The sequence below is a fragment of the Calonectris borealis genome, chromosome Z (genome assembly GCF_964195595.1).
Source record: "Calonectris borealis chromosome Z, bCalBor7.hap1.2, whole genome shotgun sequence".
Lineage (NCBI taxonomy): Eukaryota > Metazoa > Chordata > Aves > Procellariiformes > Procellariidae > Calonectris > Calonectris borealis.
Genome location: NC_134352.1, coordinates 86,756,858 through 86,780,361, shown reverse-complemented (window position 1 = coordinate 86,780,361; position 23,504 = coordinate 86,756,858). Strand labels below are relative to the sequence as shown.

At 57.7% G+C, this 23,504-nt stretch overlaps 1 protein-coding gene across 2 annotated transcripts; it reads right to left on the bottom strand.

Moving 5' to 3' along the window:
* Positions 1–633: 633 nt before the first annotated feature.
* ONECUT2 (one cut homeobox 2) lies at positions 634–21,070 on the bottom strand. 2 transcript variants are annotated; one of them, XM_075136470.1, is made up of 3 exons: positions 20,856–21,013; positions 19,915–20,801; positions 634–920 (listed from the first exon to the last, which is right to left on the bottom strand). In XM_075136470.1, exons 1-3 carry the CDS (start codon positions 21,011–21,013, stop codon positions 634–636), a joined length of 1,332 nt encoding a protein of 443 aa, XP_074992571.1. The 2 variants fall into 2 exon arrangements, with proteins under 2 accessions (XP_074992571.1, XP_074992569.1); XM_075136468.1 differs by having other exon boundaries at positions 19,915–21,070.
* Positions 21,071–23,504: the final 2,434 nt, after the last annotated feature.

Below are 23,504 nucleotides of genomic sequence, written 5' to 3'. Positions count from 1 at the left end.
ATAGCTACTGGCTTTGTGCTTGATACTTTGAGCTCAAGTGAACTGAATTTTTCTGATCCAAGATCAAGCTATACTCGCTGATCAAATTAACAAACTAAAAAAAAAGCAAACAAAAACTTAATTTTGATCTTTTTTTCCCTAAAACACTTAACAAAACCATGCCTGAGTTTTAAAAACAGGTTCTCGGATTCTTTAGCGTCTACGTGTCAGACTTTGTGCTCCGTTCCCGCGTGGCTGCGCCACGGCGGCGAGCTTTGGTGCAGGGCGGTGTGGCCAGCACCGGCGCCCTGCCGGCAAACGCTGGGCACGGGCAGGCTGCCCAGGCTCGCAGCGGCACCCCCGCCGGCCGGGGCTCTTTGGGGCTCAGGAGAAACTTGCCTCACGAACGACTCCCCGACGTTTCAGACCTGCTTCGCCTGTCCTGAGCATAGTATTGTATAGAAAGAGGTTAATTTTTAACTTGCGCCTGCTAAGACTGACTAAAAGCCGTAAGAAGTGTCCTCTGTTACAGCTGGGCTGGGGTTCGTTTCCAGGAGGATTGTGCTTTAAGTCACCAGTGAAGGGCCCCGCTGCGAAGCCGCTCTCTCCGCCCCGCCGCGCCGTGCCGCGCCGTGCCGCGCCGGCCGCTCCCCCTCACGCTTTGGTACAGGTGCTGGGGGCCGAGGAGGAGCCCCCGGAGCTCAGGTCGTCCTGCCACTTCTCCAGGCTGCGCCGGCGGGCGTTCATGAAGAAGTTGCTGACGGTGGTGAGCTCCAGGCCCAGCTGCTGGGAGATGGTGATCTGCATTTCTTTGGAGGGGCGCTTGTTCTCCTTGAAGATGGCGAAAAGCGTTCTGCGCTGGAGGTCCGTGAAAACCAGGCGAGATTTCTTCTGGGAGTTGTTCCGCTCTTTGTTCGGCTCTTGCTCTTTGCGTTTGCAGGCTGGGGAAGGGGTGGGCAGAGACAGAGAGAAAGCGAGCGTCAGGACGCGCGTGGCTGCCCGCAGACCCGCCGGGCACGGAGACGGGCACGCGGCGGGCGCGAGCTGTCACCCTCCTGCAGGATCTGCAGAGCCAGCGGCAGCGGCGCACAGCTGCCGGCTGAGCCAGCACCGCGCCGGCACGCCGGACCCCAGGGCTCGTGGAGGAATCCCAGGGGGGCTACGCTGGTGTTTGCGCTCGCGTCCCAAAGACCTGCATTTTCAGATATTATTTTGGGCAGGCCCCCAATTGTTAGGCGTTCGGGCACTGAATTCCTAGGCAATCAGAGGCTCCCCCCGAGCATCCCCAGACAGAGCCCTCGAATTCACTTCCCATTTCTGGACAGTGCACAACTTTGAGATTTTCCTCACTTTTTGTAAAGCCGCCATCTGAGAAATGCATTGCTCTTCTGTTACAGCAGCAGTAGAATTAACAATTTAGCTTATCTGATGTCAGTCTAGGAAAGAAAATACAAAGCACATCCTTTTTTTCCCCTCAAAAGCTAAGACAAAGATTAATCCTTTGCAGAAACTTCTCCTGTGCTGTAGCATGTAACAACTGCAGATTACTATTTTTTAACAAAACTCTGCGGACCGCTATTCCATAATGTAAACTCCACCCCCTGGGTAACGTACAGGACAGAGGAAATACAACTGCAAATTGTTGTCATGCATTTAGAATAAATCTATCCATACTTTGGGACAGATCGCCTTTTCTCTGATCTGCCATTCCAAACACATACTTAAAACAATCACCGCGGGCACAATGGTGACGGCAGGAACCCCCCTTTGTTAGCACAGGGGAAAGGACAGCTGAGCAAGCAGAAACTGCCCCCCACCCCCCGCGCTCCCTACACGATTTGCAACACACAAACACCCTCCGTTGGGGCTGTGGTGTGTTTCTGGGCATCGGTCGAAATCCGCAGCACGCTGGGCTGCCTGCCTGTCTGCCAGCGAATGCACGTAACTCCTGCCAGGCATTCCCCCGGAACCGGTGCCGAGGCACCCTTCTGCACCCACTTCCCCCACTCACTCCCACCCAGTGGCAGGGCGGGCTGGCGAGGCGGCCCCGGCCGGCAGGAGGGATGCTCGCAGCACCTGCGCCAACGGATCCTCTCCCAGAAGATGTCCGCAGGACGGAGAGGTGCTGGCGATACACCCGCGGACACAGAGGGACGGGTAAAAGCCCACGGCAGGGGAGGACGCATGGTCCAACTCCGCTCCCAGCTTTGCTCTGTCTGACCCAGGACAGGCTGCTCCGCTGCCCACGTTCATCTTCTCCGTCCCCAAAAGGAGGTCTGGTTCTACCTCCCCAACAGCCAGGTCTAACAGTTGTACAGGAGTTTTGTTACTTTAAATGCCCCAAAGCAAACCCCGGTCAAAGCTCCCGTGGCAGCAACTTCGTGTGACCACCACTGGGGAAAAATCATGTTTGATGGCACAAACTGCCACCGTCCAGCTGACCTTCTGTTTGCTTGTTTTCTCCTGAAAGAGACCTCTGTGGCCACTTTTTAACCATTTACTGATTTATTTGTGGTTTCTATCCACTGCTGTCTGAAAAAGCTGCCAAAACTTCAGACATCTGTTGCGAGATAAACTCATAACTTCTGCTGTGAGGCCGTTTGCTTACGGCCTCGCGCAGCAATAACCAGACCACCCAGTGCGTCTCAAATTCTACAGCTCTCTGTAGGTTTGCACTTACATGTGGTCTCTCACAGACTACAATGTTGAAAAGCTATGAAAAAACGGAAAGAAGTGAAATCACATCTTTCTGAGATGCCACGGCAGCAGTACCTGCTGCTTAGGCAACATCCCTCGTCAGCAATTAGCTCTCCACGCATCCCTAGATCACGTGGACGTCCAGGCAGTCCCAAGCAGCCTTTGCTCCAAAGTCACCTGATGCACATGGTTTAAGGCCAACCAAAGCTTCTTCCTCCCGCCTGCAGCCTCCCCCGGGCACCTCACCCCCCCGCACAGCCACCGGCTGCAGCACAGCCACGCTTGCCAGCAGCTCCATCCTCTTCATCACTTCACAGCGGGTTGGTAAACTGCAATGACTGCATTTTCCATAAGCAAACTCGGAAGCATCGCTGAAACCAGCCATGGCATTTCACGGCACGATGCGCTCACCCTGCGTGATGCTCTTCACAAGCTGGTCCAGAAGTGAGGTAACGCTTCCCAACGGAAACCATCTATGAACGTGCAGCTTTGCTGAAACACACTGGCTGATGTTTTCTCCCCATGTCTGCTGGCAGCGGCTACCAGAGCCTGTCTCCGAGGAGGTGACAACACTCGGGCTTGCACAGCGGCGGGTCAGGCGCTGGCTCCTCTTGGTCCTTCTCCCCCTCTCCCCTGGGGTTTGTGCCCCCGCGTGACTCCCAGCGGTGTCACCACCCCGGGGCTCGGTGCCTCTTCTCCCGCCGCCCCACGCAGAGACCGCCGGGGCTCAGCCGCGGCCGCAGCCCACCACCCGCCGCGGGATGCCTCTCCAGCCATGGACAGCAAGGCTGTGCCAGGGGAGATCTCCGGGCATAAAGCCAGATGAGCTGTCTAGGAGCCCGCGCCCTATATATTTGAGTTTATCTGCATTTGGGTTTACAGCACGCATTTTGAAGCTCCTTCCAGGAGGACAAAATAGTCTAAAATACCCTGGATTGCAAATCTCTTTTAAAACAATGTCTTTCATCTGAGAAGAAATCTGCCCTTCCTCCTCAGGTCGTCCTAATCGCCTTAAAGCCTGACCCTCTGCTCCCCTGGGCCGGAGGTTCAGCAAGGCCAGCCTCCCCGCTCCCCAGCTCGCTCCAGCCCGGGGAGCCGGCGGCTGGGTGGGAAGGGCTGAAAGCCACAGGGCAGCCCAGAGCCCTCGGGCAAGCCAGCAGTGCTCTGCGGGGGTCAGCGGCGTCCCTCTCCCCGGGGCATCTCCCAAGGGCAAGGGCGAAGCCAGCCAGAGATGCCCGCCGGAGCTCAGGTCAGGCGGGGCAGCAGCGCCTGACCATCGCTGTGCCAAGCGATGCTAATGGATCCTAAAAAAAATCAGTATTAATAGCGATCTGTATTTATTAGCACAGAGAGAACATCAAGTGCTGAAACCAATACCGCTGCTGTAGCATACCCAGATTTAAAAATAGCCGGATAAGGCTGTCTACACAGGGCAGTAAGATAAAAAAAAAATCTATATGTTGACATGGTTAGGTAATGTGCTGGGAGAAAATAAGTAGAGTGAGTTGATAAGTGGACGGGTTTTTAAGCAGCCTATTAAATAATTCTGCAGGTCTAGAATGTGAAATGAGAACCTGCTCCAAAAAAGTAAAACTCAGCCTGTGGAAATGTCTGTAATTAACCCAAACTCAGGACCGTACCCACCTACCTGTGCCTGAGCATGGCACCACAGGGAGCCTGGCTCAGCCGGGCGCGTAACGGACTTCGCTGATCAGCTTGGTTTTGTGCGTGGGACAGTACTTAACAGGATTTCTGCAGGAAACTGGAATATTTTGTTGGAGTGGCTGATCCTGACTCCCTCTTTTGCATCCGTTCTCAGCTGCCAAATTCCAGTGGCTGCAGCAGAGCTGCGTCTGGGAGGAAGGTCGGGGTCGGACCAGTCGAAATACCCCAAGGGGGCCAAAATGTAAGAGGAGGATGCTCCAGAGAGTTGGGTCCAAACCCAGGCTTACGGGTTATGGGTGAGCGTCCCCGGGAGCACGGCCCCCCCGGCGGCAGCGGCACCAGCACGGGGTTTCTGCTGGGACCCGAGGGAGCGGGGTGGCAGCAAGGACGCTCCTGCCTGGGCACGTCAGGGGCTGCAGGGTGAGCCCCTCACTGCGTCCCGATGGCCGGACTGGGGTCCCCGGAGGTGATTAGCCCAAAGGCATCACACGGGAAGAATTTGGGTTCCCTGACTGCATCTCTAACCTACCAGATAACACACTCCACAGGTAATGTTTACTGCCCGTCTGAGATGAAAAAGCAGATTTTAGGCTGGATTTCTGCATTTGACGCTTTACTTCTTCGCCTTTTGTCTGGAATCCATGCGGCGGTACCCCCAGCACTGGGGACGTGACGACCGCCTGCATCTTTGCTGCAGTTTCTAATAGGTTCCGGGACACTGGGAAGAGTCTAGTGTTTCCTAACATCACTAATTTATGTCCAGAGATAGTCTGCGTTTTACAGTTATTGGTATCTTATAATAAATAATGCAAAGGTATGTGCTTTTCAATGCATTCAGTAAATACTTTCCTTGAACTGTTAAGTTTGCTCTTGAAAAGGCACCATAAAGGCAAATGTTGTTCCTTGACATGCATTTATCAGAAGAGAAAAATGGAGTGAGCACTCTAATAAAATAAAGTTATTAGCCAGGAAACCTGCCTACAGAAAGAGAAACGTTTTAATAGTAGAGAGAAGGGAAGCGGCCATCTTGATTCTAAGAACAATTTGATTTATTAACTGCAGTTAATACTGAACATATTCTATGGAAGAAAATAGACAACTGGCAAGAATTGAAAGCCATAACTGTGGGGAAAAAAAACCCCCAAAACTTCCCTTTTCTTCTACGCTGGACTAAAGACACTTTACATAGAAACAATATAGAAAGAGCTCAGAAATAGATTCAGTACTGCCTCGCTTAATGTTGACTGAAGTGGAAAGCCACCGATTTAAAGGGCATTAAGAGCGGTGCAGAGACCCGACACCGCACTGCAGGGCTGTGTCCCCAGGGAGGGACAGTCTGTCTTCAGTGAGCGTGGTTTTGTCCTGCAGCTAAAACTAAGGGAATATTTAAAAAAAGTTGCTTTAAAACAGAATTAGGTAATGCTTAGAAATAAAAAACTAAAATTAAAAAAAGCACCCAGAGTACGTGTGGAGAGGCGGGAGGCGAGGCAGGCGAGGCACCAGGAGATGACGGGAATGAGCCCCAGAATCTCCGCAGTTCTCAGCGCTAATAAAGGTTCCTCTCCACAAAGAAAACAACTATTCAGACGTTCAACTTTAAATATGCAAGACACTCCATTGATTTTTTATTAGCGTGTTTGCAAGCCTGAGGTTAAGGGTGTGCTGAAATATTTTGCTAGATCCCAGAGACGGGGAGAGCAGAGGCAGGCAGTCGGGCAGTCGTCCCTCCTGGCTAACAGATACAGCAGCTCTCAGAAAGTTTCACCCAACCCCACCTTTCTGTGCGAGCGCTTGGCAGTGGGGAAATGTGCCACCCAAGTATCGTGCCCTGTTTCTCAGCCAGGGAAGCAAAATCCAGCCATCGGTCCAGGCTGCCCTGTGCGGCTGCAGCTCCGGGAACTGGGTAAAACCCCACCGCTCCCGGCTCCGCAGAGCCTGGCGAAGGGGCTGTCTCCCCGAATCCCCTGCACCCGTAAGCCAGCTCCCCCGGTCAGTAAGGCTGGCACTCATTTCACCTAACATTAGCCAGGGAAAAGCGGGGCATCCCATGTCCCGGCTTCCCCTGCGGCCAGGGCACACGTGTCGGATGCAGCCGGGATGGTCCCCTCCCGCAGGCAGACGCCTCGCTGCGAGCGGGTGACAGCGGGGAAGGGCACGGCCTCCGCTCCCCTCTGCCACGGACTCCATCGCGTCTTGGGACACACCTCGCTAAAAAATTTGCTCTAAACAGCCCACACTTAATAGCTTTCAATGCAATTCACATGGAAAAAAGAATCACATCACACTGCTTTGGAAGAAATCATCACCCCACTGTAACCAGGAGCTGTAGTGACTGATGTGTACTGCACCAATTCCAGCACCTGCAACCCCATCTGCTTGAAAGGGATCCGCAGGAAAGTGGTGATTTTTTAAATTTTATTTCCGCAAGCCCATCTGAGTTTTGGTTTCCTTGTGAACTTCACACACTTCTAATTTAAGCTCAATTTTTTTTGTCACTGAGTATCACTAAATCGAATATTTCTACTAATAGTTCATTTGTCTTATTTTCTGCAACAATAACTCTTATTTTCCATTTTCTTCCTCAGAAGAGAGGAACCTAGCCAGCCCCTGCATTACAAATAGCTATAAATCCCGAAAAATATCTAGAAACATTTCAGTTGATAAGTATTGCCTTATAACTTCCATTTATAAAGAATGAAGCACTGGGAAACGTACTCTTTCATTAGGGGTGAATGCACGGCAACTACCAGCAAAAGGCAGTGGATTCACTAACGCCGCCGTGGGGTTCTCCCCTCCGCCCTTCCACGAGGAGAACGCTCATCGCCCCGGAGCTGTGGTGGTCCCCAGGGCCAGAGCAGCCCTGCCCAGCCCTGCCGGGCTGTGGGTCCCACCGTGCCCCAGCCCTAGCCCAGCTCACTCGGGAGAGCTGCGGCAGCCGGGGCATCCCTGCGGGGCGGGACCCACAGCCCGGGGCAAGTCCTCCACGGAGCTGGTGAAAGCTCGATAGAATGCAACGGTTCAGATCAGACGACTTGGCGTTTCCTCATGACAGTTTTTTTACTGAAAGATATCCACCGGGTTCCATCGTTAATGGCTGAAACAACACGTGGCGCAGAGCAATCAATCTGCAGTGCGTAACGCTGGCCTTATGAAACCCAGAAGCAGCGTTGCATATCCCTATAGGCAGCAATAGATCCTATCAGCTGTTTATGCACGCACAGAAAGAGCAGTCCTTTTTATAGAAACTGCTTTTGCCACATGTAGGCCAAAATTGATTGATAGGGCGCTCACCACTGTGACTGGCAGCACTGCAATGGCATCCAGCCAAGCCCCACCCTGCAAACCCCCAGGCACGGGGCAGGGATGCTCCCTGGGGCGAGCTGGGGCCTCTCTCCTCCCTCGGCTCTTCTGCTTCCCCGGGCAGAGACTGGTGCTCCGGCAGGGAGACAGCCGGGGGGACGAGGACGTGAGGGTCACCAGCGTCAGGAGGAGGAGGAGGAGGACAGGGAGGGGTCCCGGGGCTGGGGTGGTGCCTGAGCAGTCCTCAGTGAAGGAGAGGAGCTGCTTGCAGAGCCGGGTGGTCTGGAGGCTGCGTGCCCGTGAATCGCCTCAGCGGGTGCGGCAGAAAGTAAGATCCGCGGAGCCTGGGTGGGTGCGTGGTCACGCGAACGCCGCTGGTGGCTAGTACCTCCGGAGAAAGCCTGTGTCCCACACCTGGGAAAGAGGATGGGGACCGTGCTGCTGGCAGAGGACGGGGCAAACTCCGCCCGTCTGTGTCAGCGCTGCTTGGAGCTGTGCTTGTGGCAAGCATGCCAACACAGAAACGATGATTGCTCAAGCAAAGGAAAAAGGGTTACTGTGAAATCTTCCACTGGCTAACACCACCACGGCCGGAGCTGCAGGGAGTCTGGGAAGCCACGTCCCGGAGACGCAGGAGCTGGTCCATAAGGGGGCCCAGGGCAGCGATGCTTACGGGCAGAGGGGCTTTGCCAGCCAGGCTTTAATATCACAAACTGTAGAGACGGGCACAGAGGGACCTGCGGAGACTACAGACCCATCCCATTTCTCTTCCGAGAGCCTGACACCAGCTTCCTTCGGATACTGGAAACGTTAATGAAAGAGCTCGTGATTTCATGTCCTGTGAAGCACAAATACAGTACAAGCCCAGCACTCGAACAAACAAAACCCCAACATAAATCTGACGTCGATCCATCTCCCCCCTCAGGTATCTCTACTTTTAAACCAATTAGGCGAGGGGGGTTTAACCAGAAATCCTGGAGAACTCTTTAGCAGTCTGAAATTTCTCAGGGCCATACTTCATGGTCTACTTTCACTGAAAAAATCCTCCCTTTGTCTTCACCTCCTCTAAATTTGGTTCCCTGCGGTTTCTCAAGTTAACTAACACCCTCAGAGAATCACTGGTTCTATGATGCTTTTACTCTAACGGCAAAAGTGACTTTGGGACTATGAAACAAATTGCAAATGTTAAGAAGGAGCCAAGTAGAGAACAATATTCCCTTAATCCAGCAGTAAGTCATTTCCCTCTATCGTTCGTAAGGATAAGCCGTGAATATTGATCTCCCGTATGTGGTTTCATGCGGCTGTAGTACAAAGTCAACTAAACCCAGTTATCTGTCTGATGGAACTAAAAAATGTTCCTCAATTTGATTTCGGAGAGAACTCAATGTGAAGGAAATTTAATTATGCTAGTAATACTGAACACAATGAAATGACCATCGAAAGGTTTTCCAAAGGTTTAAAATGTTTTTCTTTCACTATGATTTACTTAAAGCAACCTCTTGTATATCTGTGTTACTACAATCTCTTAAAAACTAGGCCTCAAAAATCAATTTGATTACCTCTCTGAATTAAGTATGCACAAATGAAAGCAATTGAGATCAATACAAATTAGGTTAAGTACTCCACTGTGTACAAAATCATTATGTAACAAGAAACAATTTGAATGAAGATGCAAATAATCACATTGTCGGGGTGAGCAGCCAGTGCGCCTTCACCTGCCCATTTCCATCTGCTGCACACACACAAACCTTCCTGGTTTTTGTAATCCCTATGAATGCCCTCTGACGGCATTTATCTAGAAAAACAAATGAGAAGAGCAGCACAAAGTGTTCTTCCAGAGAAGATCTGGCATTATTGGAGAAGATCTCTTTGCTCACCCAAACCAACCCTCTTGTGACGGCAAGATGTTCCCTACACTGCAATTCCTGTTCGGAGATACAGGGACTCCTACAACACTCCGAGAAAGAAGCGCACAGCCTCGCTGTTTCCTGCCAGGAATGGGTTTTCTTGGTACTCAACCTGATTTTTCTCTCTCTATTCTGTCACGGAGGGAACGCCTTCCTCTGTCTAGGTCTTGCATTCTTCAGCTATTTGAGAAAGAAAGATGAATGGGTTTGGGGACTTGGTTCTTTTATATTTCTTTCTGGCATGTAGCAGGTCTCAGGCTATTTGTGTCAAACCTCTTGTAAATCTGCTGGGTGGCTGAAATTGGGCTGTAAATTCTGCGGGGCTGGGGCTGCTTCCTCCCGTGCAATGCTGCAACGCCCATCTCAGCGGGATCTCTGACAAGGGCCTCTAAGTACTATTGTAATATACTTCCATCATTAATACAGAATAATAAATAATAGATGGGATAGGGCCAATTTATTGCACTCTAGGGTGAGAATGAGTGGAGGCTTGGTGAGCATGCAGTACAGTTTCAATGTACTCCTTGTCACTGAGCGGCTGCAAGCTCTACCCATGCACTGAAGCAGTTTCTGCAAGGCACCCTCCCAGTTTCTCTTCTGTGGCCGAGGTAGGGAACGTCCCCTGACACTCAATATCCAGCCCTCTTTACAAACAAGCTTTTCTGCGAGCTGCAAAAGGAACAGACCCGATTTCTGGCAGATTTCTGTTTCAGAGTGAGCTCATAAGGTCTCCTTTCCAATAGCTGGGGGATGTATAAGCTCTCCCTCCTGCCGGGATCAGCATCCCGCGTGGTGCAAGCTCATGCCGTAGCCTCGTGGCAGGGCAGGCACTAAAGGGATCTTCCTTCTCTCCACAGACTCCTGTTTTCACAACAAGGGGTACAACCGCCCACAGTTACCTGTGAGACCTCTGGTCCCGGGTGCAGTGACACTCCTGGGGTACCCCCCAAGGTACCAATGACGTTGTGCGGAGAGGAGCAGCGGGGCTGCAGGGACAGACGGACACACACCCTGCATAATTGCATCAACCTCATTGAGGTGCCAAAACACACTGGTTCAGAGTCCCAGCTGCTTTCAGAAGCACAAGCTGACAGAAACTGTAGAAGCAGTGGCATTTAAATGCCGTCACCCGACTGTGATGAGCAGTGTCACCCCGTTTGCAGCGCTGATGCCCCGCTCCCCGGCAACACCAGCTCTTGCAGCAGCCAGGCTGCTCAGGTACTCTACCCAGTCACAGCAAAACGTTGGCTCCTTCAAACTGCACTCTGCAAGTCCTTCACTTCTAAGGCCTGGGAGATTTATGTTTCCTCTTGCTCTGGAGATTCTCCCTTTTGAATCCCCAATAGTTTCCAGCTGAATTATAACACTTTTCTGTAACAAGGATTTATATTCCCTTTGTCAGCGCACAGAGCTGAAAACAGACCTTCCCCAGACCGTGTGCTCTGCCTGTTGTAGCAGCATCTGCAAGTGATGCGCCAGCACATCCCCTCAAGTACCAGCATACAGCTGTGACCTTCTCCCCGTGGAGAAAGAGAAGTGCTTCGGGCATCTTTTCCAAGAAAGGACTGGGAATTTGAAGTTGAGGTAGGTGAGCAAGCACTGAATAGGAGTCTGAAATCTTAGAGTGGATTAGAATTTGAAATATCTTGCTTTCTTGTTTTCTGCTGATTACATCTAGCATAGATGTAATCTGTGCTTTCCCACAGCTATGTCGCTTTGACACCCTCCTGCAGTTCCCTCCTGGCACCTTACACTTACAAGTCAGAGCTGCGAGCTGAGTCCCATGGGCCCTACTGCAAGGGAAAGTACGGATCTACTGAGTTCTTGCTGTGTGCCTCCAGAACCAGCAGAAATTCTGACTCATGGGAGAAAGCAGGAAATGATTATTTCCTTTTAATGGCTGTTACTGATAGGTCGCAATTATGAAGAACAGGAGAGGACAGGAGCAAAGCTCTGCCGACTTATCTGGGAAAGCCAGACCTGTGTTGCTCTCCTGGCTCTCCGAGCTCTCCTCGCACTTCAGACAATGACTGCTGAATACAGAACGCAAGAGCAGGCCTGGGAGGAGGGATGGTCTTTGCCGTAAAGTCAGATTCCCGCTTCCTTCTTCCCAGGGGCTTACTTCACAGTAAGCTTCAGCAGGAGAGGTAAGTGTCCTTCCTCCCCAAGCACCAAGGAGGTAGCGTGTGGAGGTGAGGAAGGGAGTGAGCTCCCTCCAGGCAGGGGGGCCGTGGGTCTCCCACCTCCGCAGCGAACGTGCCACCGCGCAGCTGGTGGATGGGAGATGGGATGGCTCTTCAGCAGGCTGCGTGGGTGACAGCAGCTGCATCAAGTAGTGCTCCTATCACCCCAGTGGTACAAGCTAGCTGACACCGAGCGTGGCTCCGGCGTCGGGTCTGCGCGGCCATGCCCCACAGGACACCTCTTCTGCGGTGCACGGTCAGGGCTGGATGTGAGAGGAGAGCCAAGATGCTGCACCCTGGCAGGATCTGGGCATGATGGAGGAGAAATTTGGCACTAAAGATGCCAGAAGGACAGGGGAAAAGCTTTGGGAGCTTATACCTAATCCGTGTGAGCCTCTTCACGTCAGGAGCCTGTGGTCGGGGCTGACACGGTGCCGTGGTGCCACTGGTCCTTACCAGCAATAGCTGGAGGAAAGATGCTTGTGCCGTGACATTGGCTGCCGAGGAAAGCAGCGGTGTCCTCACCTGATATGGGAACAAGTGGGCATGATAAGCACAGAGAAGGAAAACAGAGAAGGTGTGTGGGAAGCTCTCCGAGGAAGACTTCCTCATGCTCTTCCTTTATCTTCTTCAGCTGTGCGCTGCTTGCCAAAGCTTAATGCCTCGGCGCAGGCCCCCGTTCTTAAATGCCCATTATGACAAGATGAGATCTGCTGGAAAATCACCACTACTCATAAATATGTTCCCTGCTTACTTAGAGATATTTTGGTCTCGGAGACAATTTGCGTTTTGGGAAACTGCCAGCCTCTATCGCTTGTCTAATAATTCCTTTGTGCAGCATTTACCAGTGGTTTGAGTCCCCTTTTTTCACAACGGAGTAGTTTGATTTTATAGCTCAAAAACCCCAAACAACCCCAAAACACTGCAATTTCTTTTTTGATTGCATTTCTATCTGCCATCAGTGAATTGTCTGGTTGATCTTATCACTGAACCCGTTTGAGATTAGTCTATTTTGTATGATTTCTGCATACAAAAATCCTCTATAAATCAGAGAGCCTTTTATGCAAAAGTCTGCAAGATTGATAGAGCTGGATACAAAATCTTTTACCTTGGAAAAAGAGATGTATTATCTGTCCCATTGGACATAATGCTTTCTCTGCATATTCATCTCCAAAGTATGATGGGGCTTTATCCAGAGAAGACAAGAGACAAGATAGTAGTCTTAAATACAAACAGATTGCTATCAGAAGAAAGGGAGTCATTTTTTTGCTGTGTCTAGCGGGGATAAGATGAGAAGCAAAGGATTTAAAAGACAAAAAGGGAGATTAAGGCTAGTCATTAAGGATTTTTTTGTACCTGAAAGCCCTGGAAGAGATTGCCTAGGTAGCCGGAGAAATCCCCATCACTGGAGATTCTTGAAAAACGGGGCAGACTGTCAGGACAAGTGATGTCTCAAGTCCTTTTCAGCCCTGCTTTCCCTGTTAGATTAATTCTTGGTACACCTGCAGATCCCCGTTTCCACTCTGAAGGCAGCCACAGGGGAGCCCCTCTGATGCGAGGAGTCTGCTGCGTTTAGTGCTTGGAGACTCAGAATAGATGTGTTGGGTTACTGGCAAGAAGCTTGTCATCGCTGAGTAATGTCTAATTGGAAGGGACGAAAAAGCCACTTGCAACTGGTGGATGGCAGGAACATCTAGGACAAGATTTTGAGACTAATACAAGGGAGAAGCGCTAAGGATGAGCAACCGGGGCCACAGTGCAGAAAAAAGAAGCACAAAGTTTGAGTCAGAACGCCTCTATAAAGAGCGAGGGAAGAAACAGCATCAGTTACTGGAAAATAATCCTTTTGGCAAAAATGTTCTCTCCTTTATGTGTTCCTCGCCACAAATAACTTCTGTCAGTTTTCAAATGCAGAGGAATATTTGAGTTTGGGATATTTCAGTTCAAATGGTGATGGCCAAGAGATACCAGGAAAAAATGAGATGCTGGGAAAAAATCTAATAAGGAAATAGTGAAGAACAGATTGGAAAAGCTCAGAATGAGTAACACATGCTGATAGCCTAATTGTTTCTTAAAAAAAGTAGAGGGGAAAAAAAGATAGAAATGCATTTAATGACAAATGTGGTCAGACTTATCTTTATCAACCAGTCAAGAAACTGATAAAAAGTGGTTGCTTAACAAAAATGGTATTCAAATTTCTGCAGGGCAGAAATGTCTTCAGAAATAATGTGGAACAAAAAGATAGGGCAGGATATTATTTCAGAAAGTTGGTACATGAGAAATATAATTTATCACCCAGCACCACAATTTACCGCATGGATTGTTCAAACATAACCACTAATCTATATCTGAAGAGAGTACTAATATTTCAAGCCACTAAGCACCTTTCAAAGAATCTTTATGTACCTGTATATTTAGTTCAACACTAAGAAATAGTTTTATATATAGATAACACGCTTGATACAGATGTTACTATGCCTTAATTTTTAGCTGTACCTCCAGACCACAAAATAGAAAGAAGCATTAGGTGGAACACAAAGAGGCAGAGGACGGTTGGACAACAACAGCCCACCTGTACACAACCCACCCCTCGCAACCAGCGAGAGCACAGGGGCTCTCCCGGGCGCTGGAGGGTTGCAGGGTGCAGGAGGGTCAGCAGCCCTGGCCCCTCGCTCCTCCATTATGGCCTCCCACGGGGAGGGAGGGACGCAGCCGTTGCCTGCCCAGGGGTGCCTTGCCTCTCTCCCACTCCCCTCTCTCCCCCTTTGCCTGTCCCCTCCTAGGTCTCCTGCTCGCCTCCATCCCTCTCCTGTTCCCCTCCATCGCTACGCTCCCCTCCATCCCTGCCGCTCCCCTCCATCCCCTCCGCTCCCCTCCATCCCTCCCCTGTTCCCCTCCATCCCTACGCTCCCCTCCATCCCTGCCGCTCCCCTCCATCCCCTCTGTTCCCCTCCATCCCTCTCCTGTTCCCCTCCATCGCTACGCTCCCCTCCATCCCTGCCGCTCCCCTCCATCCTCCCCTGTTCCCCTCCATCCCTACGCTCCCCTCCATCCTCCCCTGTTCCCCTCCATCCCTACGCTCCCCTCCATCCCTCCCGCTCCCCTCCATCCCCTCCGTTCCCCTCCATCCCTCTCCTGTTCCCCTCCATCGCTACGCTCCCCTCCATCCCTGCCGCTCCCCTCCATCCTCCCCTGTTCCCCTCCATCCCTACGCTCCCCTCCATCCCTGCCGCTCCCCTCCATCCCCTCCGTTCCCCTCCATCCCTCCCCTGTTCCCCTCCATCCCCCTCCATCCCCCCTCCCCTCCGCCCCCGCCGCTGTCCCTGGTGCTGACGGGTCGCGCGCGCCGCCGCTCCCGCCCCGCAGCCGGGGTCTGCCCGCTGCTCCGGCGAGCGGGGTTTGACGGGCACCCCCGCCCGGGCATCGCTCCCCGCCCTTCCCGCGTGGATCGCCCCGCACCTCCCGCAGGGAGGCCGGAGCCGGCCCGCTCCCGCGCGCACAGAAGCTCGCCGAGGCTCTCTGCGTGGGGAGACCCGCCCTGCACCCACAGCAGGCAGAGGTCACGAGGGGAAAGCAGAGCGGTCCCTGCGCAGGCCACGCACCCTGGACGCGCTGCGGGGACCAGACGCGACGGGGAGGGCGGTGGAGGGCCGGAGTGCCGCCCGGCACCCCCCCACTCGCGGAGCCAAGGCAGACGCGGCCGGGGCTCTCACGCGGGGAGCCATGACGGAGCCTGGAGCACAGCTCCCGCGAAACCGAGTCCTCCAAGCCCGCGGGTGGGCACATCCCCGGGGGGCCGGGGATGCCGCAGGGCGCTGAGCGGGGAGAGACCCGCGGGGAGGGAGACCGAGACCCCCGGCAGCTGCAGGGCGGACACAGCCGCCCCCTCGAAGCGCGCCGCCATCACGGGGATACATAAATACGGTGGGGTTTGCAGAAATGAATCATTGAGGGTGTTTTGGTACAAAAATGTTTAATCATCAATAACGTGATTCAGCAGTCGGGAAATGTCAACAAGGAGTGCGAGCGTTTTGCTGACGGGCCCGGAAAGGCCGCGAAGGCGGCTGGAGGGCCCGGGCTGGCCCGGCCTTGCTCACGGACAGCGGGGCGGGGGGCACCGCCCTGCTCGAGGCAGCGGCGATTTCGGTGGGGTGACACAGAGGGGGCTCGGGGAGCGCTGCGCTCTGCCCCAGGAGCTGGCCACCTCGCAGCCCAAGGCCGAGCTCCGCGGGTCGGGGGCACCAGCGCAACGACCACGCGCTCAGAAACACGCTTTCTGCACCCGGGGGTCTCCAGGACCCGCTGGAGCCCGGGGGCTTGCAGGGGAGTACGGCACGGAGCTATTTTAATTGCATTCTTCCTGTGTTTGCCTAGCAGGGATTTGGTGATAACGCCCCGAGGCTCAGCGCTTCGCAGGCGAGCCGGGCACCAGGACGTGGCCCCGTGTCCAATTAACCTGCACGGCGGTTGAACCCTGCCTCTGAACTCACCGCGGAGATAAATACACTGACTCACCTGGAGATCATTAATATTTTTCACCCCGGCAGAAATTTAGGGATTGCCCGGCGGGGCCGGAGCCAGGCAAGGCTTCACCGAGACGCTCCCGCGGCCGCGGGCAGGGTCCTGCCCGGAGCCCCCGAGTCCTCGCTGCTCTGGGGCCGCCCGGGAGGGAGCAGGAGAGGGGACGCCAGCCCGCTCTGGGGACGAGGTCCCGGGGTGATGCCGCCGTCGGGGCAGACCGAGAACCCGGGGAGCGGCGGGGATTCTCGCGTTTCGTTTTGCTTTGCGGGAGAAGCGTTGGTCCCAAGCCCAGGGTAGCTCCCCAGAAGCCCCGTCCCGGCTCCGGCTGCCCCGGGGGGAGCCCGATGTCCCCGGGAGGGCACTCGCCGCTTCCCCGGGCGCAACCGCAGCAACATTCGCAGGGTCACGCCAAAAGGATGTTTTACTCTCGGATCTCCAAAGCAAACTGCCTGTTGACGTCGTGAGCTGCCCACGCCTCTGCCCGGCTGCCGGTTCTGCCCGCAGGCAGCCCTCCCCGCCCGCACCGCTCCGAGCAGCGCGGTGCCGGCGGAGCTTCCAGCGCGGAAACGACTGAGCACCATCCGCCGGCTTAGGAGTCCTTTAAAGACTCCCAAGAAGAGATAATAAGCACAGAAATAATAAGAAATAATAGAATAGAATGGAATGGAATGGAATACAATACAGTATCACAGAATATTATTATATATCTTCTATAATAATAAGAAATAATAAGCACAGCCCACTGCTACGGCTCCCAGGGGAATTTCCCTCAAATTTCCCGTTTGGGAAAACTTACAGGAGCACGGGGCAAATTAGCCGGTTTCAGAAATCTGAAATACTTTCGGCTTATTCCCCTTTGCTCAGAGGGATTTAAGCAGGCGAGTAAAGGGGAAGAAGGAAGCACCGAGGCAATGAGGCTGCATATTCACACGTGGTAATAATAAAAAAAATAATCGATTTCCCGAAGGGGACGGTAATTTGCAAAGGTCTTTCCCACTCCGGCTCCCACTCCACGGGGAATCCGTGCTCACTCGGCCACCGAGCTCTCTCCAAACTTTACTCCTGGATGCAAAGGCATCACTGCGATGAAATCAGGGGGAAGTGGGAAAGTGGAGATCCAGAATTATATATGCATATCTCCGTGTGTATGGCAGAAAATCAGAAATCGCATCTACGCAGCATAGCTGTCGCCCGGCGGGTGCGTAGATGCGATTTCTGATTTTCTGCCCTATATGTACGCCTCCGTGGGGAACCCCCCACCCGGGACCGGTGCTGGGAAGGAAAAGCACCGGCAGCATTACTGGAAATGAGCCGGCTCAGGTTCCAGATCAATGAAAACTGGGTCCACGCGTTTATGCTCCTGTTGCCAGCATTAATGCTCTTTTAATCTTCTAAACATTATCTGCATCGATTTCCCTCTAGATACGCGGTTGTTTGAGAAGGCGACATCACCGCGTGCTCCGGCAAAAAAGAACCCAAACCCTTTCTGTTCCTCTGATGCTCCCGTTGCAGACAAACCTCGGGACCTTCATTTGGTTGGTGATACAGAAGAACTGGATACGCAGGGGGTGTTGGAAAGGACGGGAGGAGTTTTCTAGTCGCCGTTAGAGCCGAGAAGGAGATCAGCATCCCTGCCCCGAGTGCTCCTTCCCCCGACCCGGCCAAGCCGGGCTCTGAAACGGGCTGCAGGAGCCGGGCAAGCCCCGCAGCACGACCACGGCGGCCCCGCAAGTCTCCTTCACCTTGAGAAAGCCCTAGCATCCTCCGAGAGGCTTTGGGAGGCCCCAGGCCGCTGGCTGTTTAACCCACAGCAGCTTCGGTTGGGGGCCGGGCAGGGATTACGGCCATCAATAATTCATGCTCCTCGTCCCCCTGCTCTGCCGCATCCCACCCCCCGCATGCAGGGACCCTCTGCGCCCACCTCCCTGCCAGGGGGGAGAGCATCCCACCGCCTCCGAACAGGAGAGGGAGAACGAGCGGCCCGGGGTCCCGCACACACTTGTTGTGGCAGAGGCAATCCCGTGGCAGAAGGCGAGGTCTCGGCGCGGGTGGGATGCGGGTCTGCAGGCAGCCCCGCCGCAGGCAGCCTCCCGGCCGGCCCGAAGAGCTGAGCTGCCGCAGGGCGCAGGAGGGCCGGGGCTCGCCCCCTCTCCCCAAACCGCATTGTTCCCCCTGTCTCCGCCGGAGACAAAGGAGGGGCGAGCGCCCGCCGGGGCCTCCCGAGCCCCCGTCCTCACCCGCAAAGCCGCGCCGAGCTCTGCCCCCGTTATTTTGCGGGCTGTAGGATGTGCGGAACTACCGCGGCACCAGCGCGGCAGGAACGACACGGTACCACGGCGGAGAGCGGGGAAGAGCCGCCGGGAGGGTCCAGCTCAGGCAGAGACCCCCGCCTGTCCCTCAGCAGAGCGGGCTCCGGGGCGAGGGGCAGCCTTCGGGAAAGCCCGCTTGTACCTGCGCCCCGCTAATCAATAACGCGCGAGGATTAATCTGTCCAGATTGGAATCAATCGAAATAAAGGAATGACAGACTTGTCGGAACAACCCCCCCGCAGGTTTCTAAACTGCGCTCGTGGACATTTCGCTGCCACAGCAGAGGGCCAAACCGGACACAGGCACGCACCACCGCGCCTGCCGTCTGTGTGTCTGTCCACGCGTGTCTGTCCGTGTCACAGCCCGCCCGTTTACCATACATCCTTATCCACCAGATGAGCAATTTCTACGGAGGGGAAGACAGACGCGTGACAAGTTCTGCTCCACAGCAGGCGCCGGGTGGCCCTGCCCGCAGTCCCGCGTTACTGGACAGAGCAGCGAGCGGCGGCGAACGCGCCTCTGCCGACACCGCTCTGCCCTCGGGCAGCCACGGCGGGGCCGGGCGGCTGCGGATGCGCGCCCCGGCGCTGCCGCGTCCCCGCCGCATGGGAAGAGATTTCGCCGGGCCTTCCCCGCTCTCCCCCCGAGCCCCCCCAGCGCGGTGCGGGGCGGTGCGGGCGCTGCCGGGGGCCGCTGCCGGCCGCCCCGCTGCCCCCCGCCCCCGCGCCCGCAGAACAATGGGGGCTGCGGCGCCCCGTGACCGCGCCAGGGGGCGCCCGCGCACCCTCCGCGGGACAATGCGGCCCGGCCGCGGGGCTGCGCGGGGCTGCGCGGGGCTGCGCGGGGATGCCCGCCCCCCCAGCCGCTCCGCCCGGCCCCGCCTGCTCCGGGGACACGGTCCCCCCGCCCGGGAGCGGTCAGTCTCTCCCGGTGCGCCCGGGAGCGGCATGAGGGATGCTCGCTGAGAGCGCGGAGCGGGGCGGGAGGCGCGCGGGGCGCCCTTCAGCACCCGGCCGGGGAGAGCTGTCCCGGGGCGCAGCGGCCGCGGGGGGACTCCAGGCCGGCTCCGGCGAGCGCCCCTCCGCCAGCCCGGAGTCCTGCCGAGCCCCGCCGGCTCCGGGCCGGGCTGCGCAGGTGCCGGCGCTGGGGGAGGCGGGGGACAGGCCGGCCCCGAGCCCTCGTCCCCGCGTCCGGCCGCTGAGAGCGGGCGAGGCGGAGCGCGGAAAGGGGAGGCCGCCGAGCCGGGCCGGTACCGGCGGGAAGCGCCCTGCGGAGCCGGCCGGGGCGGCGCTCGGCTCCCGCCCCGCGCCCCGCTCCCCGCCGGCCTCCCGCGTGGCGCCGGCCCGCACCTACCTGCCAGCCGCAGGGCCGACATCCTCTGGAACTCCGGCTCCTGCAGCCACTTCCACATCCTCCGGAAGGTCTCCCGGCCGGACTTGAGTTTACTCCAAGGCTTAGGGTTCCGCAGCAAGTCCGAGAGGGTCCCCTGAGAGCGGCACAGCACCCGCTGGGCGAAGATGGCCTGCGGGATGCTGTAGCGCTTCAGCTCCGCCGTGATCCTTTGTGCCACTTCTTTGGTGTTGATCTCCTCCAGCTGCCCCGAGCTGCTCACCTGCGAGCCGGAGGAGGAGGAGGGCGGCCGCTCCCGTCCGGCAGGCAGCGCGGGCCCGTGGGGCGGCGGGTGGCCCGGGTGCGCGGGGTGGTGCATGCCGTTCAGGTGGGGCATCATGGCGGGGGGCGTCCCCAGCCCCCGGGAGAGGTGCTGGTCCCCCCGCGCCAGCATGGCCGCGTGGGCGTCGAAGTTGGGGCTGAGCATCTTCTCGTGGCCGGGCGGCCCGTAGCCGTGGAGGCCCTGCTGGGCGTTGTGGAGGGGGCCCAGCCCGTTGCCCAGCGGCGAGAGGCTCTGCCCCATGCCGGGCATCTCCTTGTAGGGCCCGTAGAGGTTGTTGACGGCGGGCAGCCCGCGCTCGTCCCGCATGAGGGCGAAGCTGCCGCTGACGTTGCCCGAGAGGCGCTGGTGGTGGTGGTGGTGGTGGGCGTGCGGGTGGGCGTGCGGGTGGTGGAACTTGTCGGAGACGGTGGAGATGGGCGGCAGGGGCTGGAGTGGCGTCAGGGTGGTGTAGGTGCTGCTCATACCCATGCCGGGCGGCGAGGACTCGCAGGGCATGCTCATGGCGTGGTGCAGCGGGATGGAGAGCTCGGGGCGGTACTCGGCGGCGCCGTCCAGCAGCGAGGCCATGCTGGACACCATGGCCGGCCGGGCGGCGGCGGGGGCCAGCTCCTGGTGCGGCGGCGGCGGCGGCGGCGGCGGCGGCGGCGGCGGGGGGGGCACCCGGAGCGGCCCGGCGCTGCGGCCGCCGTGGTGGGGGCTGGGGCTGCCCATCAGCTCCGACTCATGGCCGGCCGCCCCGTGCAGGCTGCCCAGCGGCTCCATCGCCATCTCGGGGTTCATGGCGCAGGCACCCGGCTCCCTGGCGAGGCATCGACGGGCGCTGCGGCCGCTCCTCATTCACTCATGGGGGCGGCGGCAGCGCGCCGCGGCCCGAGGCCGCCCGCTCCGCCGGCCCCGCGGGCAGCGGGCAGCGGGCAGCGGCCGCTCAGCCGGGCCCGCGCCGGCCCCGCGCCATGTCCTCGCCTCGCCGCCGCCGCCGCCGTCTGCGGGCGGCGGGAGCTGTCCAGGGCGCGCTGCGCGCACAGCCTGGCCGCGCCCGCTGGGCCGGGCCTGCGCGACTGACAGGCGGCGCGGCCGCGCGGGCCCCGGCGCGGGGCGGGGCGGGGCGGGCCCGCCAATGGCGGCGCGGCGCCGGGCGGGGCGGGGCGGTGGGCCGGGAGCCGCCGGGCCCTTAAAGATGCCGCGGCCCTTTGTAGCCGCGCGGGGTGTCTCGCCGCCGGGGTGGCGGGGCCGCGGGGCTGGCCGGGGCTCCTCACGCACCGCACCGCCGCGCCGCGGATGCACCGCCCCGGCAGCGCGGCCCCGCCAGCCCCTCAGGCTCCTCGCGTCCCCTCAGGTGCCTCCAGTCACGTCAGGTGCCTCAGCCCCCTCAGGTTCCTCGAGTCCCCCCAGGTCTCCTCAGGTGCCTCAGCCCCACTCCAGCCCCCTCAGGCCCCGCTCCCGCGAACGGGGCCGCGCCGAGTGCCGGCAGGCGGCAATCCCGCTCGGCCCGCCAGTGCCGGTGCCACCGCCCCGCCAGCCCCGCGCTCCCGGCTGCCCGCCGTGCGGGTCGGCGGGCCGGCCGCGCAGATGTCGCCTTTGTGCGAAGGCGGTGATGGGAGCCGGGGAGCCGTGACCCATTTCTCCCGCTCGGCTGCCGGAGGGCGAGCAGGGGGCTCGGCCGGACGGGGAGACCGCCCCCGGAGCGGGGAGGGGGCCGGGGGCTGCCGCGGAGCGCGACGGAGCTCGGGGCTCGGCTCCGGGCGGCAGCGGGTCCCGGCTCCCTCGGCAGCGGGGCCGCCTCACCCCGCGCCCTCGCTCGGCGCTTCCCCGGCGGAGCAGCGAGAGAGGCGCGGGCAGAGCCGCGGCGCGCAGCCCAGCCCCCGCGGCCTGCCGCGGGCCGGCGAGGCGGGGGGCGCCGCTGCCCGGGGTCCCGCTCGGCACGGCCGGCCCGCGCTGACGGCCCCCGCGCTCTTCTGCCTCACCATCTGCTTTTTTAAACCAAGGCGCAGTGCTGGTCGGCGTTATTAATTGCATTAAATATGGCAGAGCACGGCTTAGTAAAAATGCATCATGAACATACAGCAATGAATGAACGGATACGGTCACAAAAGAAATCTGTGTCCCCATGTCAGTCTGCTTGCACACACCTGCGTGACTCCCTTCACTAAAGCGCGCGCACACACACGTCTTCCCCCTTTCTGAGGACGAGTGGCTTCCCAGGCCCGCTCTCTGCAGCCGCACACCTCTGCTCCGAGGAGGCCGAGCCGAGAGGTACAACCGGTGCAATCACAGCGAGCGGGGTTGAACTATTTTATGTTTGCCCTTGCCAAAACCATCTGGTGTGCGATTGCAGGGCCATCGATCCGGAGCTGTGAGCTGCGAGCCCCTGTCCCGATCCAGCGTGTCACTGGCAGCCAGCTTCGCTCTGAGCTGCGCCCGCCTTACCGCTCCGAAGGCCTCTGGGCGCCCTCCCCCAGGTACACCGCTGCGCGGGCGGGAGCCCATCGCCGTCCTGCCCGGCCGGGCCCCGGCAGGTGGGGAGGGGGGGCTGCGCTGGAAGGAGAGGCAGCGGCGGGAAACAGCCTGTGGGTTCCCAGAGGGGCCTCGAGCGCGGCTGTAGCCTCGGCACACGGCGCGGTGTCGGCACTGCGGGGACTGTGGGGAGAGGCTGGGAGGGATGGAGGCAGGCAGGCAGGCAGGCCACAGAGAGGCAGGTGGGCAGCCAAGGAGGCAGGCAGGCAGCTGTGCAGGCAGGCAGGCAGGCGAGCAGGCGGGCGGGGGGGCCCAGTGGGAGCAGGGCCCGTGGGGACAGGAGCCCCTGGCACGGAGCTGGCAAGCGGAGACCTGTGCCGCCTGCACACTTGACTGCAGGGCACCCGTGTTGGGCTGTTCCATGCTATTCCAGGCTGGGCCGTGCTGGGCTATGCCGAGCTGAGACGTGTCAGGCTGTGCCATGCCATCCCAGGGTGGGCCACGCTGCACTGTGCCGCACCGTGCCAGGCTGTGCTGGAGTGTGCCATGCCGTGCTGTGCTGAGCCACGCTGTGCCTGCCTGTCGGGCTGTACTGTGCCATGCCGTGCCAGGCCATGCAGCTGCTCCCAGCCATGCGGTTCCCTCCGCTGCCCCCACCCCCCGCTCCACTTTAATCAGTAACGCAGAGACTTGTGTTTATGTCATCCTTATCTCGGGCTCTGATAACCATCTCTGCATTTGTAAAGGTCCCACCCCCCCTGTGTCTTTCCGGTAACGAAATGGGGAAAAATGGGGGGAAGCGTCACCTTTTTGATAG

Bases quoted from the DNA above. Each gene is read 5' to 3' on its own strand.
- ONECUT2 (XM_075136468.1), bottom strand. From the start codon at position 21,070: ATGAGGAGCGGCCGCAGCGCCCGTCGATGCCTCGCCAGGGAGCCGGGT. The intron at 921-19,914 runs GTAGGTGCGGGC...CCCCTTCCCCAG, and splicing joins GTCGGCCCTGCGGCTGGCAG to CCTGCAAACGCAAAGAGCAA.